This window comes from Pan paniscus, chromosome 13 (genome assembly GCF_029289425.2).
Source record: "Pan paniscus chromosome 13, NHGRI_mPanPan1-v2.0_pri, whole genome shotgun sequence".
Lineage (NCBI taxonomy): Eukaryota > Metazoa > Chordata > Mammalia > Primates > Hominidae > Pan > Pan paniscus.
In genome coordinates this window covers 15,684,807-15,701,246 of record NC_073262.2, presented here as the reverse complement: position 1 = coordinate 15,701,246, position 16,440 = coordinate 15,684,807, and the positions used below count along the sequence as shown (strand labels likewise).

Below are 16,440 nucleotides of genomic sequence, written 5' to 3'. Positions count from 1 at the left end.
TTTGAGTGTCAAATTTGCACTTAATTTGTTTCTGGTACTGTCATAAGGACTGTAGCATACACAGCATACTACAACTGTAACTTTTTACGAAAATATACATTTTTTGAAGATGACTTCAGAAACTGAGGGAGAGAGACCCACTTGAGACTAGGCAGCAAACAGTGAAGAAGAAATGAGCAACATGGTGTGCAGGAGCAAAGTTTCATACTGTATATCTCTACTCTAAGTGTACAATGCCTATAAATGGAAAGTATGCTTTCTTGGCTTTCCTTTAGCCTATTTTCCAAGCAAGAACTATTGTTGTTGGTAATTTAGGTACATGGAATAGTAAGTTGAAGTCTTGAATTCTTATTTAATAATAATACACTTAATACATTGTCAGTGTTTAATTTTGTCTTCCCATTGTTCTTATTCCTGCTAGTTTTCACAAATAGAAAACTTACACTGAAGGGGAAAATTGCCTTAATGATAATTGTGGGTGTGTTTTTTCCTCTATCTTTTATTTTTAGGTGCAGTTTTCTTGGTTATTTTTTGCAGGAGCTATCCCTGTATTTTTTTCATTTTTTATTGTAACTCTCCTATGCCATTATAATAATTGGGATCCTGTGATGGTGGGAATCAGAAGAATATTTGCTTTTATATGCAGAAAACATCGAATTCAGAGGTACGTTTAGTCCCAATACACATTTTTAAAAATAGTGTTTGCTAGATAACTGAGAATTGCATCATGCTGGCCTAGCTTTTAGAGATTTTGTGAGGAAGTATTGAAAGATGATAACTTATATGTTACGGCAGATGAAAATAAAATAATTTGTTTAGATCTTTTGGGTAATAAGGTTCTTTCTCTTTCTTTCTTCTTTCTTTCTTTCTTTCTTTTTCTTTCTCTCTCTTTTTCTTTCCTTTTCTTTCCCTCTTTCTTTCTTCTCTTTCTTCTCTTTCTTCTTTTTTTCTCTTTCTTGACAGAGTCTTGCTCTGTAGCCCAGCCTGGAGTGCAATGGCACGATCTCAGCTCACTGCAACCTCTGCCTCCTGGGTTCAAGTGATTCTCCTGCCTCAGCCTCCTGAGTAGCTGGGATTACAGGCATGCACCACCACGCCCAGCTAATTTTTGTATTTTTAGTAGAGGCAGGTTTCACCGTGTTGGCCAGGCTGGCCTTGAATTCCCGACCACAAGTGATTTGCCTGCCTAGTAACTACATTTAAAAAAAAAAAAATATGATTCACAGGTAATACCAAAAGGTTTACTGTTTTGCCATAACAAACTTAAATATAGAAAACTTTTATTGGTTTGAACATAATTCATGATAGAATAGTATTGCCTCAGTTTTTCTTTCCAATTTCTTTCTTTTTAAGAATGAAAGCTTTTTACATTTTGCTATAAAAAGAACTTGGTTCCAGTGACTCTGGAGGCTGAGGTGGGAGAATTGCTTGAGGCTAGGAGCTCAAGACCAGCCTGGGCAACATATCAAGACCCTGTCTCTAAGAAAATTTAAAAAAAAATTACCCAGACACGATGGCATATACCTGTAGTCCCAAGCTACTTGGGAGGCTGAGGTAGGAGGATCACTTGAGCCCAGGAATTCAAGGCTGCAGTGAACTATAATAGCACCACTACACTTTAGCCTGGGTGACAAAGTGAGACCCTGTCTCTTATTTAAAAAACAAAAACAAAAAACGCTAACTTGGGACAAGTTCTTGGGAAATTTTATCCTAGTGTTGGTTCTGCCACTGACTTGCATCCTGTCCACATAGCTTCAGCCAATGGAATAAATAAGGTTTGAGGTTCCTTTTCAGCTCTAAAGCTTTCCTTAATTATTGCTTTTTTTTTTTTCTTAAGAGTTCCAGAAGACAGCGAACAGTGTGAGAGTCTCATCTCTATGCACAGTGTTTCTCAGGAGGATGGAGCTAGTTAGCTGTTTGTTGTCTGTAGCCCAGGTTTGTATGTGAGCTGGGTTTAGTATTGAATAAGGTTCTTATCTGTGTGATATTCAAAGGGTTGATTTTCTATAATTAGTTGTTTGAGAGGCAATACAGCCTTAGAGGCTAAAGGGGCTAAAGCCTGGACTCCAGTTCCATCTTCTCCACATACTAGCTGTGTGGCCCTATGCAAGGTTCTTAATCTCTTGATGCTCCGGCTTTCTTATTTGTGAAATGGGATTACAGTAGAACCTCCCTTATGAGGGTGTTAAAATAGTAAATACTTGGTAAATATAAAGTATGTATAATAGTGCCTGACTCAAATGATCAGAAAGTTTTAACTCATTTTTATTCATGCTAAGGGTCATTTTATTTAATAATATGCTTTAGAAAAATATTTTTTCTCTGATGATAAAAGAAAAATGTAATATTCTGGTGTACAATATACTGGTTGGAAAATACTAGTCTTTATGTGTGTGTTTTACATAACTGGCACAGTGTTTATCCTCATTCTCTGACATTGCTTTGTCATTTAACAATGCTTCTGGAATATTTTTCCATTTTTTACATTTTAAGAAATAGTGTCTTTTATATGTCTTCGATGATAGAGTACATGACATTTAATACTTTGCTGAATGAAAGCTTGAATTAAATGTAACATACAGATTTTGCAGGTACAAAAGTGATTATTTAGAATGAAAGATCACAATAAACTACTAGAATTTTTCTAGTTTTTCTAAGACATCTTTAGGCAATTTATATTGAAATGTTTCTTGATTGCTACTGAGTTTTCCCTCCCTATCTAGAACATTGTACAACTCCTGTCAGTTGTTAACACTTATATTAGGCTTGAAGATTAAGTTTCGTTATCCTCATGGTAAACTTGCTTCTAACCTACAGCTAATGGTCCTGGTTTTCTGTTTTTCTTTAGTGTGCTGTTTTTAAATCTAGTTTATACCTGCACATGGTTTGAGCTCTAGTTCTCCAAGACTTTTTGTACAAGGCAGTTACCCCTGCCCTTCCCTGCCCTGCTCATCCTGCTTTCATTTTCTTCCCACTCTGAGGAAATTAAACTCTTAGCTGATTCTTTTGGTATTTTCCTTCGTCTCCCTAAGTATCACGCTTACGACTTGTGTTTCATGAGTTCTCGGTTTTAGGCATCTTCAGCTGACTTTCCCATTAAGATCAATGAGGACAGATTATTTTCAGGTTTACTCCTCCTCTGCTCCCACCTCATATGCCTCCTGTCTCCATATCAGTTCTGCCTCCTCATCATCCCTGTATAGTTATTGCATAATTTTGGATAGATCTGTAGTCAGTGTTTATATTGTTGTCACTAAAAAATTGTTACTTATAACTGAGCTATGTAGAATTCGTCCTGGTATTTCCCTTATCCAGAGATTCTCTGTTACTACCCTTTTTGGAGAGTAAACCTTAAAGTCTTCTCCTGGGATAGAGAAAAGGCACTTGGCCAACTGTGAAAAGTAAGAGAGGGCATCTGAGTGTCTGTCTGCTTTTTCTATAGACATTATACCAGTCTTCTTGTTTTTAGTTGTTTCTTCACCCCTCCTTACAGAGATATCTGGTCCTGTTTTTCCATTGCTAACCAAGAGTTGGCTGTTATTTTCTCATCTCTCTACTTTTCTTTTTGTCCATGTGGTTTATTCCTTTTAAGAAAAAAATTCCAGGCTGGGCATAGTGACTCATGCCTGTAATCCTAGCATTTTGGGAGGCCAAGGAGGGAGGATCACTTGAGCTCAGGAGTTTGAGACTAGCCTGGGCAACACAGTGAGACCTTATTTCTGTTAAAAAATATAATTTTTAACCCTTTGTTTCCTTTTTAGTGAGGTTTTGGAGAACAAGTGGAACTAAATATATGTTTATGTGCCATCTTTAAATTTAAAAAAACGTAAACACAATTACAGTAAGTCCTCACTTAACATCATCAGTAGGTTCTTATAAACTATGACTTTAAGCAAAATTACAGCAAAACTTTTTTTTTGCATCAACATTATAACAACAACACTGAACGAAAAAATGTTATTCGGGGACCTAAAGTCAGTTTCCTAGAACCTATGACATTAAGTGAGGACTTTGTATTCTTGAAAGCTTTTTAATGCTGTAATTTATGCATTATTTTTCTTGGGTATGCTGTGCATTGTTCTCATACTCACACTTAAACCTACCCATATCCAGCAAGGTTTCAGTATTTTTAGAAGTGAGAGCTGTGTAAAGAAGAGAGTGAAGACTAGAGAGGATGGATTGCAATAGAGTAGAATAGACTGGGTAGGTGTCTTTGTCTTTGCAGGAGTAATGGTGGAATATACCAGGAGTACAACTAACTGCTAATACACAGTCTTTAGTGTTGATGTCAGCTTTTGACATTGCTATAGAAGTCACATTCATAAGTTCTTAGTACTCCAAATTTGAGTATCCAGTTATTAAGTATGTATACAGCGAAAATAGGTATTTCAAGTTTAAGATAATTTGCTTTTTAAAATGTAAACTATAGAAAACTAAAACTGTGAAATTATAATCTAATCACATTTCTGTGGTTTCTGTTTTTAGCTTGATAATGGAACTATACAGCGAAGAGACAATCTCTGGCAAGTTTTTGTAGAAAAAATGTTTCAGTGCCTAGTCTGAAAAATAACAGTTTCAGTTCTTTGAAACTCTAAAATATATTTTTCTCATACCTATTTTCTTCATTTTCATAATGAAGCACTTTGCTATGTAGCTGTGTACATATCACTACAGTTATAGGAAGTTTCAGTCTACAGTCCATCCAAAGGACCAACCTGCCTTACACATCTCAAGGAATTCAGCTGTTGAAATCATTTGAACTAATCAAGGAATAAATCCTAATGTTCTGGGACTTTATTTTCACATGTCAAATGCTGGAATATATTATGAAAATGTTTTCAAGAAATCACTTAAGTGTTCATAGACCAGTATTTCTGACAGGTAAAATGCTAAAATAAGCTACCTGTAATAAGTGTGGATTATATTTTTGGGTTTTGTAGAATATTGCAAATTAACCACACAAAAAATGTTTAATTTATGCAACAAGCATGTTTGTGCAAATTTCATGGGACTTTAAAAAGAATAAGTATTTGAGAAAATATCTGGTTCACTTACACTACATTTACTGTATTATTCTTTTATAGCATTAGGTGCCTTGTATTTTAAATCTGTGACAAGCCATGGCAAATTTTTAAAGGGGAAGTATTATTATAAAATGAAGAAATATGTATTTCTAAATGCTATATTGCTGTAAACTTAATTGATAAAGCTCTGTTTAATTTAGAGTTTTGAAGAAATAGTCTCCCTTCAATTAAGAAATTTTCATAATGGAATGATTTAAATTGAAGTGACAAAGAGTATTATTAAAATACAATGTTTATACGTGTATTTGTGTATTGTAGATGTATCAAGTGATTTCTAATTTTTTTCACATATGAATGTGCCAGATTACTCTAGAACTAGATGTCTCTTCTTTAAATAATTTTAGTTTTCCTGAACAAATTTGTAATGGTTAAAGTACCAAGTAAGTAAGGCGAGAAGGGATTCTGTTTTTAAAATCACATCAGAACTTTTCCTCTACTAAGATTATAAATTAAATGTAAAATACTCCTAATTGCAATTCTTAAACTTAGGCCTTACATGTACTTATTATGCAACTGCTCCCGGACTCTATTCACCATAGATATCAGTAAACGTATGTCCCAGGATTCACAGGCTTTTGATTAATCAATATTCTTTTCAAGTTTTCTGTGAAGAGTTTAGTTCTCTTCAAAATTTCTTAACTAATCTGATTTTTAAGAATTCTCTTTGCAGTGTTTAGCTTCCTATTCACATTCTTAAAATTGCTTTGGTGTTACCATGAGTCTAAAATGAAGTTTAGCCTTCCTTTTGTTTCATTCTGAGAACTTCTATATTATATTACCTTTAAAAATTGTTTATGATATTAAATTTAAAATACAAACAGCTCTCTCTCTTTTTTTTTTTTTTAATCATCCAGCCCAAAGTGGCAAAAACAGCTCTTTTCTCATTTGGCACCACCAATAACGCAAGTTAAAAATAATGTTGAGTTTATTATACTTTTGACCTGTTTAGCTCAACAGGGTGAAGGCATGTAAAGAATGTGGACTTCTGAGGAATTTTCTTTTAAAAAGAACATAATGAAGTAACATTTTAATTACTCAAGGACTACTTTTGGTTGAAGTTTATAATCTAGATACCTCTACTTTTTGTTTTTGCTGTTCGACAGTTCACAAAGACCTTCAGCAATTTACAGGGTAAAATCGTTGAAGTAGTGGAGGTGAAACTGAAATTTAAAATTATTCTGTAAATACTATAGGGAAAGAGGCTGAGCTTAGAATCTTTTGGTTGTTCATGTGTTCTGTGCTCTTATCATCACACAGGTCATGTGTTGTTACTCAGGATTCTGGAAGTACTAAGCCGTAGTTAACAGGCTGGATAGACCTTCAGCCAATCCTCTTTCATTATACTGCTGCTTTTCTGTTTCTTAAAAAAGAAAAATCAATGAACAACTTCTTTAGAAGGAAGCACCACTGTTCAATTGGTTAACTGAAAGTATGAATCACTGCCGCTTTGCTTGCCCACCTGTTGGCTTTTTCTCACAGGTTTTATTTATCTGAATGATTGTTGCATTTGAATACTGTAGCCATGGTGAGTGAGCAGTTGAAGACTTCCTTTCTGCACCTTCATAGTTAAGGGTTCATCTTCTCAAGAAATAAAGTTGTGCTGGGTTGTTTCAATTCTGTAGATCACCTAGAAACTAGGTAACAAGGCCCTTGGATCACAATGAGCACATTGCAGGTCTTTGGAAATGCTGGGAAGGGGTTACATTCAAGTAACTGCTGACGTCCTTCCTCTCTGTCAGACCCATGTTGGCCTGTAATTATATTTTTCTGAATCTAAAAACAAATAGAAATTTCTGATATCTTTTCAGTCTCCTACTTTTCTTTCCATTCATCACTTAAATCTCATTATTGTATAACGTTTCAAATTATGACCTGGATTGAAGGAAGTCTGTTTTGTCAGGGACTTTGTTAGGTGAACATCAGAATCTCAACTACAACAAAGCTGAAAAATGAGGCAGCCTTAACAGTAAATGCTTTTGGGCCGGGCGCGGTGGCTCACGCCTGTAGTCCCAGCACTTTGGGAGGCCGAGGCGGGCGGATCACGAGGTCAGGAGATCGAGACCATCCTGGTTAACACAGTGAAACCCCGTCTCTACTAAAAATACAAAGAATTAGCTGGGCGATGTGGCCGGCGCCTGTAGTCCCAGCTGCTCGGGAGGCTGAGGCGAGAGAATGGCGTGAACCCGGGAGGCGGAACCTGCAGTGAGCCGAGATCAGGCCACTGCACTCCAGCCTGGGCGACAGCGAGACTCCGTCTCAAGAAAAGAAAAAGTGAATACTTTTGAAATGAATGCTTTTTGAAGCTTAGAAGAACCATTAGGTTTATGTAATGCACCCATACTTATTCCTTTAAATAAATTTTAATTTAAAAACATTGAGATATTGGCTTCTGTCAACCTGATTTAATTAATTCTTTACATTAAGCTGATTTTCCCCCTGGCAGCTGACAAATAAGTTCATTGTTCTTGTAGAAGTGAGCTCACAAGGTTAAATGTGAATGTTCTCAAAGGTACACAGCCTTGTTTCAGAAGAATTTTAATGCCCACTGTAAAATCAATCATGCAGAGCCAATTTGGGGTATGACTCCAAGGTATGCAAGATATGACTCCTCTGGAAGCCAAGTTTTTTCATAGGGCACTGTGGTAATACCCATAGCACTAATCCTCAGTGTGCTGGTTGAAGAAATAAAATGTTTTTAAAGAAGGATAAAGGAGGAATTAATTAGAAAATGTTTTTTTCCACATATTAGCAAATAAATGAAATGTCATTTTCATATTAAGTAATTATAGTTATGATCTTGCTTCATTTCTACCTACTCTCCTTTTGAAATATTCTTTATTACTAAATAATATTTTAGGAGGAGTTAACAGAAATAATTACCTGTAACATCTGCAGATAAACTTACATAGCTAACATTGTGTGCTGACTTTTTTAAATGGTGAAGTGGCATTAATGAGATGTTCAGTTTACAGAATTTGAAGTTTGAGTTCTATTTTAATAGTCTGCCGTGTCCCCCAAATCCCTTTTAGATAAATTGAGGTTCATTTTTCACATAGACTTGCAATTTTTAGACACCACATTTTTTTTATAGTAACAGCCTCATTTGCCTGTACAATAACTAATAATACAGTATTTCATAGGTACATTGTATGTGCACAGGAAATTTTTCTTTAAATCTTAAGAGCCTTTAATAAACGGGATATTTTAATATTTTAATGTTACTACATTTAAAAAATAGTGTTTTCCTACAAAATTTTCTGTATTCAGTATACGTTAACTATGAAAATGTCAAACAATGAAATCATTGAAATATATTTAAGGAAAAATTACCAACCAAAAGTAATGAGTACCCTCTATATGCATATTTGCTGGAATGTTCATGTGAAATGGTAACATTTCCAATAACAGCATTTTGAATCTGGGGTGACTCAAACATGATTTTTATTTTTGAGCTAGGGATTTTGATGGAGAAGCACCTAGATGAAGACACCATTTCATTCATGATATTTTAAAATTAGAAAAGTAAAGCTTCTAAATTGAAACTCTTAACAGGTCACTTCATGAAATTTTTAGTTTTAAATTTAATTTTACATGAGATGTCTTTCTGAAGAGCTACTTTTATTAACTTTCACTTAGATCGTTGTATGCTAGGCATTCAGTATTTCTCTACTTGATTTTCCTATGCCTAGTTGTGATTACAGCAAGTATTTAATAATAAAGTCAGTCATGTGAGAGTATCCATTAATTTCAGTGGGTCCTTGGAAGGCAGGCAGAAGATTTCTGTCCAAGAGTCTTATTTTTGACATGAGATGAAATTCTTTTTTTTTTTTTGAGATGGGGGTCTCACTCTGTCACCCAGGCTGGAGTGCAGTGGCAGGATCTTGGCTCACTGCAACCTCCCAAGCTCAAGCCATCCTCCCACCTCAGTCTCCTGAGTAGCTGGGACTACTGGCATGTGCCCCCATTCCTGATTAGTTTTTTTTGTATTTTTGGTAGAGATGGGGTCTTGCTATATTGCCTAATTTTTGTGTTTTTAGTAGAGATGGGGTTTCACCATGTTGGCCAGGCTGCTCTTGAACTCCTGAGCTCAAGTAATCTGCCCGCCCTGGCCTCCCAAAGTGCTGGGATTACAGGCATGAGCCACCATGCCTGGCAAAAACCAATTCTTTAGATTGTTTTTGCCACCATTTGCTTACTTGGAATAGCTTTCACATTTATTTTTCTTATGAAGAAATCCAGTGTCAGTCAGACCATGTAACATCAAAGCAAAATTTAATTGAAGCCTATCCTTGTCTTAATTATTCTAAAATAAAGTACAATAAAGTGAATTATTTTGCCCTTTGTAGTAGCATAGTGTTAAGTTATATATATTTTTTAATATGCATACTCCTAAGTAAAGTTTCAGAGACCACATGCTGGAGAGCAGTGGCTTTCAGACAGCATCAGCATCACCTGAAGGCCTTGTTGAATACACATTATTGGAAGAGAGGGGAGAACACAGGCTCATGCCTGTAATTCCAGTGCTTCGGGAGACTGAGGCAGGAGGATCACGTGAGCCCAGGAGTTCAAGATCAGGCTGGGCAATACAGCAAGACCCCTGTCTCTACAAAAACAAAAACAAAAAACAAACAGGCATGGTAGTGCATACCTGTAGTCTGAGCTGCTTGGGAGTCTGAGGCAGGAGGATCACTTGAACCCAGGAGTTCGAGGCTGCAGTGAGTTATTATTGGGCCACTGCAGTCCAGCCTGGGCAGCAAAGTGAGACCCTGTCTATTAAAAAAACAAAACCAAAAACTTGATTGCTGGGTGCCACCCTAGAGTTTCTGATTCAGTAGGTCTGGCGGTGGGGATGGTGGGCCTGGTAATTTGCCTTTCTAACAAGCGTCCAGGTAATGCCCCAGCTGCTGGTCCCAGGACCACACTTTGCAGATTATTACTCTGAGAAGAGCACTAACTCTGACGTTGGATTCCTTCTGTTCCTCATTAGTGAATTTATTTGGGGGAGATTATTCAATCTGGTAGATCCGCATTTACTTAGCTGTGAAGTGGAGGTTAATGCAATCTGCCTGAGACTGTGAGAATGAGAAACTCTAATTGAAATACCAGGCCCAGCGTGCCTGGATGCTTGAAAAATGCTGACTCCCATGGTCCGTCCTTCCCTCACTCTTCTCAGCTATAAAGTGAGGAGGGAAATTCAGTATCTTTTAAGATTCCTCTCAGGTGTAAAATGCTGTGATTCTAAAAGTTTAATTTTGTAGTTCCAGAGACAATGCCAAACACCTGTGTGTACTTAGTGCTTTGTAAAGAGTGGTGATAACAGTGACACCACATAGGCCGTAATTTTGTTTTTGCTTTTGTTAGGGTGTTCAGCATCTTGACTCCTTAAAAGTTTTCAGTCAGATTTATAAAGCAGCATTGAAGAAGTTGTATTATATTTGAGTACAGTTGGAATCCATGGCAGTTTTATGGAGGCCGAATATATCAGATGAATAGGCTAATTTCCCTGAGTTGCTGGCCTTATTAGTCCCTACTATGTTGCCCCCTGGTTACCTAATGCATGTTCAAAAGGTATAGTTTTCATCACCTGCTTGATCTTGATTTTCAGACAGCATCAAATCAGTTGCAAAACAAATCCAAGCTAAAATTGTGAGCGTATGATTAATTTACTATAGCATGTAATTATGCAGTATTTTATTTTTTATTTTTTATTTTTTTTGAGACAGAGTCTCGCTCCATTGCCCAGGCTGAAGTGCAGTGGCACGATCTCGGCTCACTCTAACCTCTGCCTCCTGGGTTCAAGTGATTCTCCTGCCTCAGCCTCCCGAATAGCTGGAATTACAGACATGCACCACCACGCCCAGCTAATTTTTTGTATTTATAGTAGAGACGAGGTTTTACCGTGTTGGCCAGGTTGGTCTTGAACTCTTGACCTCAAGTGATCTACATGCCTCGGCCTCCCAAAGTGCTGGGATTACGGGTGTGAGCCACTGCGCCCAGCTATCCAGTATTTTATTTAAAAGTTGTCACTAGGGTGTTCACTATTGTGAATTTATAATCTTAAAAGTTGGGGATGCTAAAAGTACCAGACTAAAATACTACGAGGTTTTCTCATCTTTTAATTCCATTTTGTTAGAAAAAAATAATCACAACCAGGGTTCTTTTACCTTTCCCCAGCCATCTAGACTGCTTTACTGCAATGTTGGGAAGATTGCATACAATAAAAACTGTAGCTAGTTGATTGGGATTTGGGAAAATTGAATCAAGTATTTGCATTCATCCAGAATGGTCTTAAACTGCTGACTGTGGGGTGCCCACAGGATGAGCACTGGTGGCATGGGTGGGAGGAATTTCCTTGGATACTGCAATTGCATTTGAAAGATCTATTTTCCAAAACCCGAGCAGAGAGAGGCTAGGAGGAATGCAGACAGGACATTGAAAATGCGAATTCCCTTTACTAGTAGAACATGAAATATCTGATAATGGTTTAAAAAAAATAAGTGCCAGGATACATTGTAGTATAAAGGTTCAACTAGTATAATTTAAAATGAGTCTTTATATTCAGGCCAGGTGCGGTGGCTCACACCTGTAATCCCAGCACTTTGGGAGTCCGAGGCGGGTGGATCACCTGAGATTAGGAGTTCAAAACCAGTGTGACCAACATGGACAAACCCCTTCTCTACTAAAAATACAAAAAATTAGCCAGGCATGGTGGTGCACGCCTGTAGTCCCAGCTACTTGTGAGGCTGAGGTAGGAGAATCGCTTGAACCCAAGAGGCAGAGGTTGCAGTGAGCTGAGATCACACCACTGCACTCCAGCCTGGGTGACAGAGCGAGACCCTGTTTCAAAAAAATAAGAAATAAAAAGTGAGTCTTCATATTCAAATTAGTATATGAGGTTAGGCAACAGTTCTTGTATCGGACCAGGTATATTTAATTTGCCTTTCTTTGCAGTCATCCTAGTAAATCCTTGTAAAGGGTTATTTTATATACAATTTTGTAGTATATTCTAAATCCCCTTTGGCAAATAAAGCTGAAGTTATCTAGTGTCAGCATACTGTGATTTGTATATTTATATAAGACAAGATTGCATCATTCTGATTAAGTTGCAGCATTTTAGTTTTATCTGATAGGCCTGTATTGAGTAATCAGTAGCTATGTGCAAATATTAAGTCAACTTAATTACCAGACCCAGAAGTCCAGAGGTAATCAAAGAGTACTTTCGGAAGATGAAATATTTATAATGAGTTATGGAAACAATGTTTTAGAAATGTTTTCCTTGGTGTAATTTAATGCAGATTTTTACCTCAATTTTGTTAAAAAACTTGATAATTTGATCCCTCCATCTATTTAATATTTAATATTTTCAGATTCTAGAGTATTTAAAATTTAAACACAATTATAAAATTAATTATAATTCCTACTTATGTTAGCTATGATTTAGGGCCAAAACTACCCTGGTTTTGTCTGCAACTTGAAACATTGTGTATTTTAAACTATATAATTTGGGAACATTATTTTATAGACTGTGGATAACCAAATATAAGATTTGTGATTTTTAATGCTTCATTTGTGTAAAATCATTTGTATATTCTATTTATAGTATGCATTTTCTAGCTCATTAAAAGTACAGAAAAACCTCAAATCTGTCCTTATACAAATGTTTGATTTCTAGTTTCCTTTTATTAAAACATTTTCACTCATTCATTCTTTCACACCTTAGTCTCTAAGATGTGTCTCGGGTATTTGATAAAGTAGGTCTTCTTGTGGAGCACATCACTCAGCTTTGGAGACCAAACATTAAACACACTGAGTTGCATCTTATGCATGTTAAGGTCTAAAGCCAAAAGGTGAAATTTTTGAATAATCAAATTGCCCTTGGGAGGGTCCTGAATAAGAGATCTACATTCCGTCTCATGATAAGTCCCTTCCATTGAACTTTTCCTCCAAAATTGGAATAGAAATTAGCAACAGCAGAAAGCCAATGCTATCCCTAGGATGGTGGGGTGGAGGGAGGAAGCCGTCATAAAGCTCAAGGCCAGGGTCACCCAGAGGAAGCACAACCCCCGCAGCAGAGCACAGGGGCCTTCAGGGTGCTGCAGCTGGAGGCAAAGAAGGAGGGAAAGAAATACTCTCGCTTTGCTTTGCTTTTTGCCATTGACTCCCGGTGGCAGGAGCTGAGTGGAAGCCAGCTGGCACAGGAGCTTGGAGCTTGGTGGTATCCCTCTGGTGTCGACTCCCCTGACTTAGAGCAGAGCCGCAGACCTCAGGTCAAGCAGGCTCAGAATTGGCACATTTGCACTGGGGACCATATTGTATGGACAACACTTACTTTCAACAGTAGAATCACAGCCTGCGAAGATGTCACAGTACAAGAAATATTCTGGAACCAAGATCACCTTTATCCATGTCAAGTCCACTCCAGAAAGTGGAATTAGGGGAAAGTACCTGCCCTGGACTAGTATTTCGAATCCCTTCCCTCCTCTACTTACTCCCCTTTCCCTTTTTCTTCTCCCAAGCTGAGCTAAAGGGAAATGTGAAGAACATTATTGCCTCTTTAAAACCAAACATATATAAAACATGAAAAATATTTTTCAGTGACAAAAGATAAGAATGAAAGCATTCAGGATAGTGTATTCATAGAAGCTTTGGGAAAGAGTAAAAATAATTTCTTAAATTTTTTTCTTGAAAGACTGAAAATAGAATCTTAAGGAGATAGTGTTCTTAAAGCCTTGATCTGACTACTTGAGTACTTATAACTTCTTTCTTCATCTACTAATTATTTTGAAAAGTCACTTAGTCATTTGTCAATCCTAACCTTTAGAGATAAACATTTAAAATCAGTTCACTAATCACAGCATTTTTTTTTTTTTAGATGGAGTCTTGCTCTGTCGCCCAAGCTGGAGCGCAGTGGCGAGATCTCGGCTCACTGCAACCTCTACCTCCTGGGCTCAAGCGATTCTCCTGCCTCAGCCTCCCGAGTAGCTGGGACTACAGGCGCACGCCACCACACCCAGCTAAATTTTGTATTTTTAGTAGAGACGGGGTTTCACCATGTTGGTCAGGATGGTCTCGATCTCTTGAACTCGTGATCCGCCCTCCTTGGCTTCCCAAAGTGCTGGGATTATAGGCGTGAGCCACCGCGCACGGCCCACAGCATCATTTTTCAAGGGTCTCTAGGGTGACCAGGGGTCCGGGTTTGCCAAGGACAGTCCTAGTTTCTACCTGCTGTCCTAGGACAATCATGAATAGTGCCCCTTTCAGTTTCAAAAGTGTCATAGTTTAGACATTAAATTACCTGACCACCCTTATATGCCCCATGTTTCTTAACATCTAGGCTGCTGACAAAATTCACATTTTCTGACTGTCAGTCTAGTGTTCTCTATACTAGACTGATATGGATCCACAAAGGAAGCAATATTGGCCAACAATTAATCTTCAGTCTTTGGATTAGTGAGAGGTGACAACGTGCTGGCAGCCGTCACAGCCCTCGCTCACTCTCCCCGCCTCCTCTGCCTGGGTTCCCAGTTTGACGGCACTTGAGGAGCCCTTCAGCCTGCTGCTGCACTGTGGGAGCCCCTTCCTGGGCTGGCCGAGGCCGGAGGCAGCTCCCCCAGCTTGCGGGGAGGTGTGGAGGGAGAGGCGAGGGCGGGAACAGGGGCTGCGCGCGGTGCTTGCGGGCCAGCGCGAGTTCTGGGTGGGTGTGGGCTCGGCGGGCCCTGCCGGCCCCGGGCAATGAGGGGCTTAGCACCCGGGCCAGCGGCTGCGGAGGGTGTGCTGGGTCCCCCAGCAGTGCCGGCCCACCGGCGCTGCGCTCGATTTCTCGCCGGGCCTTAGCTGCCTCCCCGCGGGGCAGGGCTTGGAACCTGCAGCCCGCCATGCCTGAGCCTTCCCAGCTCCGTGGGCTCCTGTGTGGCCAGAGTGCCCCCTGCTCCACGGTGCCCAGTCCCATCAACTACCCAAGGGCTGAGGAGTGCGGGCGCAGGGCGCGGGACTGGCGGGCAGCTCCACCTGTGGCCCCTGTGCGGGATCCGCTGGGCGAAGCCAGCTGGGCTCCTGACTCTGGTGGGGACTTGGAGAACCTTTATGTCTAGCTAAAGGATTGTAAATACAGCAATCGGCACCCTGTGTCTAGCTCAGGGTTTGTGAATGCGCCAGTGGACACTCTGTATCTAGCTACTCTGGTGGGGACTTGGAGAACTTTTATGTCTAGCTAAAGGATTGTAAATAAGCAATCAGCACCCTGTATCTAGCTCAAGGTTCGTAAACACACCAATCAGCACCCTGTGTCTAGCTCAGGGTTTGTGAATGCACCAATCCACACTCTGTATCTGGCTAATCTAGTGGGGACATGGAGAACCTTTGTGTCTAGCTCAGGGATTGTAAACGCACCAATCAGTGCCCTGTCAAAACAGACCACTCCCTCTCTGTAAAATGGACCAATCAGCAGGATGTGGGTGGGGCCAGATAAGAGAATAAAAGCAGGCTACCCGAGCCAGCAGTGGCAACCCGCTGGGGTTCCCTTACCAAGCTGTGGAAGCTTTGTTCTTTCGCTTTTTGCAATAAATCTTGCTGCTGCTCACTCTTGGGGTCCACACTGCCTTTATGAGCTGCAACACTCACGGTGAAGGTCGGCAGCTTCACTCCTAAAGCCAGCGAGAGCACGAACCCACCAGGAGGAATGAACAACTCCAGACGCGCCGCCTTAAGAGCTGCAACACTCACCGCGAAGGTCCGCAGCTTCACTCCTGAGCCGGCGAGACCACGAACCCCACCAGAAGGAAGAAACTCCGGACATGCCGCCTTTAACAACTGTAACACTCACCGCGAGGGGCCACGGGTTCATTCTGGAAGTCAGTGAGACCAAGAACCCACTGAGTCCGGACGCATTAGGATGTTAGAGTCCCACCTTCAAAGCATTTTTCTCCTGGAGTGGACTTTGCGCAAATGGTAGGCCGATTGTGGAGTCAATGAAGAACCAGGCTAATCCAGCTTGTTTTATTGGCCCCAATTTTTCTTCTCAGGGCCGTAAACCAGTTATTACCAGGAAACAAAAGCAAAGTAAGTATTAAGTTTTGAATTGGTATTGAGGAGAAACATCTAAAATCAAATCTCGCCGATCTAATTAAATTAGATTCCCAAACCGGAAGAAGCTTTGCAATTACTGCCAAAATGTCTCAGAGGGCATTAGGTTAATTGAAGCTGGAGAGGAGTGAGAAAAGAGGCAGCTGCTAGTCACTGAGAATAAGGACTCTCTATTTGCTGTGAGGTTTGTAGGGGCAGCACTTTGCTGTTGGGGTTTGGTAAGTGGATTTGTTTTAAAATTGGAATTATATTTTGTTGGCTTTTAATCACAAGC

The 16,440-nt window shown here is 39.4% G+C and overlaps 1 protein-coding gene across 11 annotated transcripts in view; it reads left to right on the top strand.

The window, feature by feature from the left end:
* Positions 1-12,726, top strand: part of SLC35F5 (solute carrier family 35 member F5) — a 116,770-nt gene extending 104,044 nt beyond the window's left edge. For all 11 annotated transcript variants that reach the window (XM_063595102.1, XM_063595098.1, XM_063595099.1 and 8 more), the window contains 3 exons: positions 510-664; positions 1,838-1,935; positions 4,486-12,726. In XM_063595102.1, the coding sequence (XP_063451172.1) occupies positions 510-664; positions 1,838-1,913 (231 nt within the window). In that variant the 3' untranslated portion in view covers positions 1,914-1,935; positions 4,486-12,726. The remainder of the gene's footprint in view (positions 1-509; positions 665-1,837; positions 1,936-4,485) is intronic.
* Positions 12,727-16,440: the final 3,714 nt, after the last annotated feature.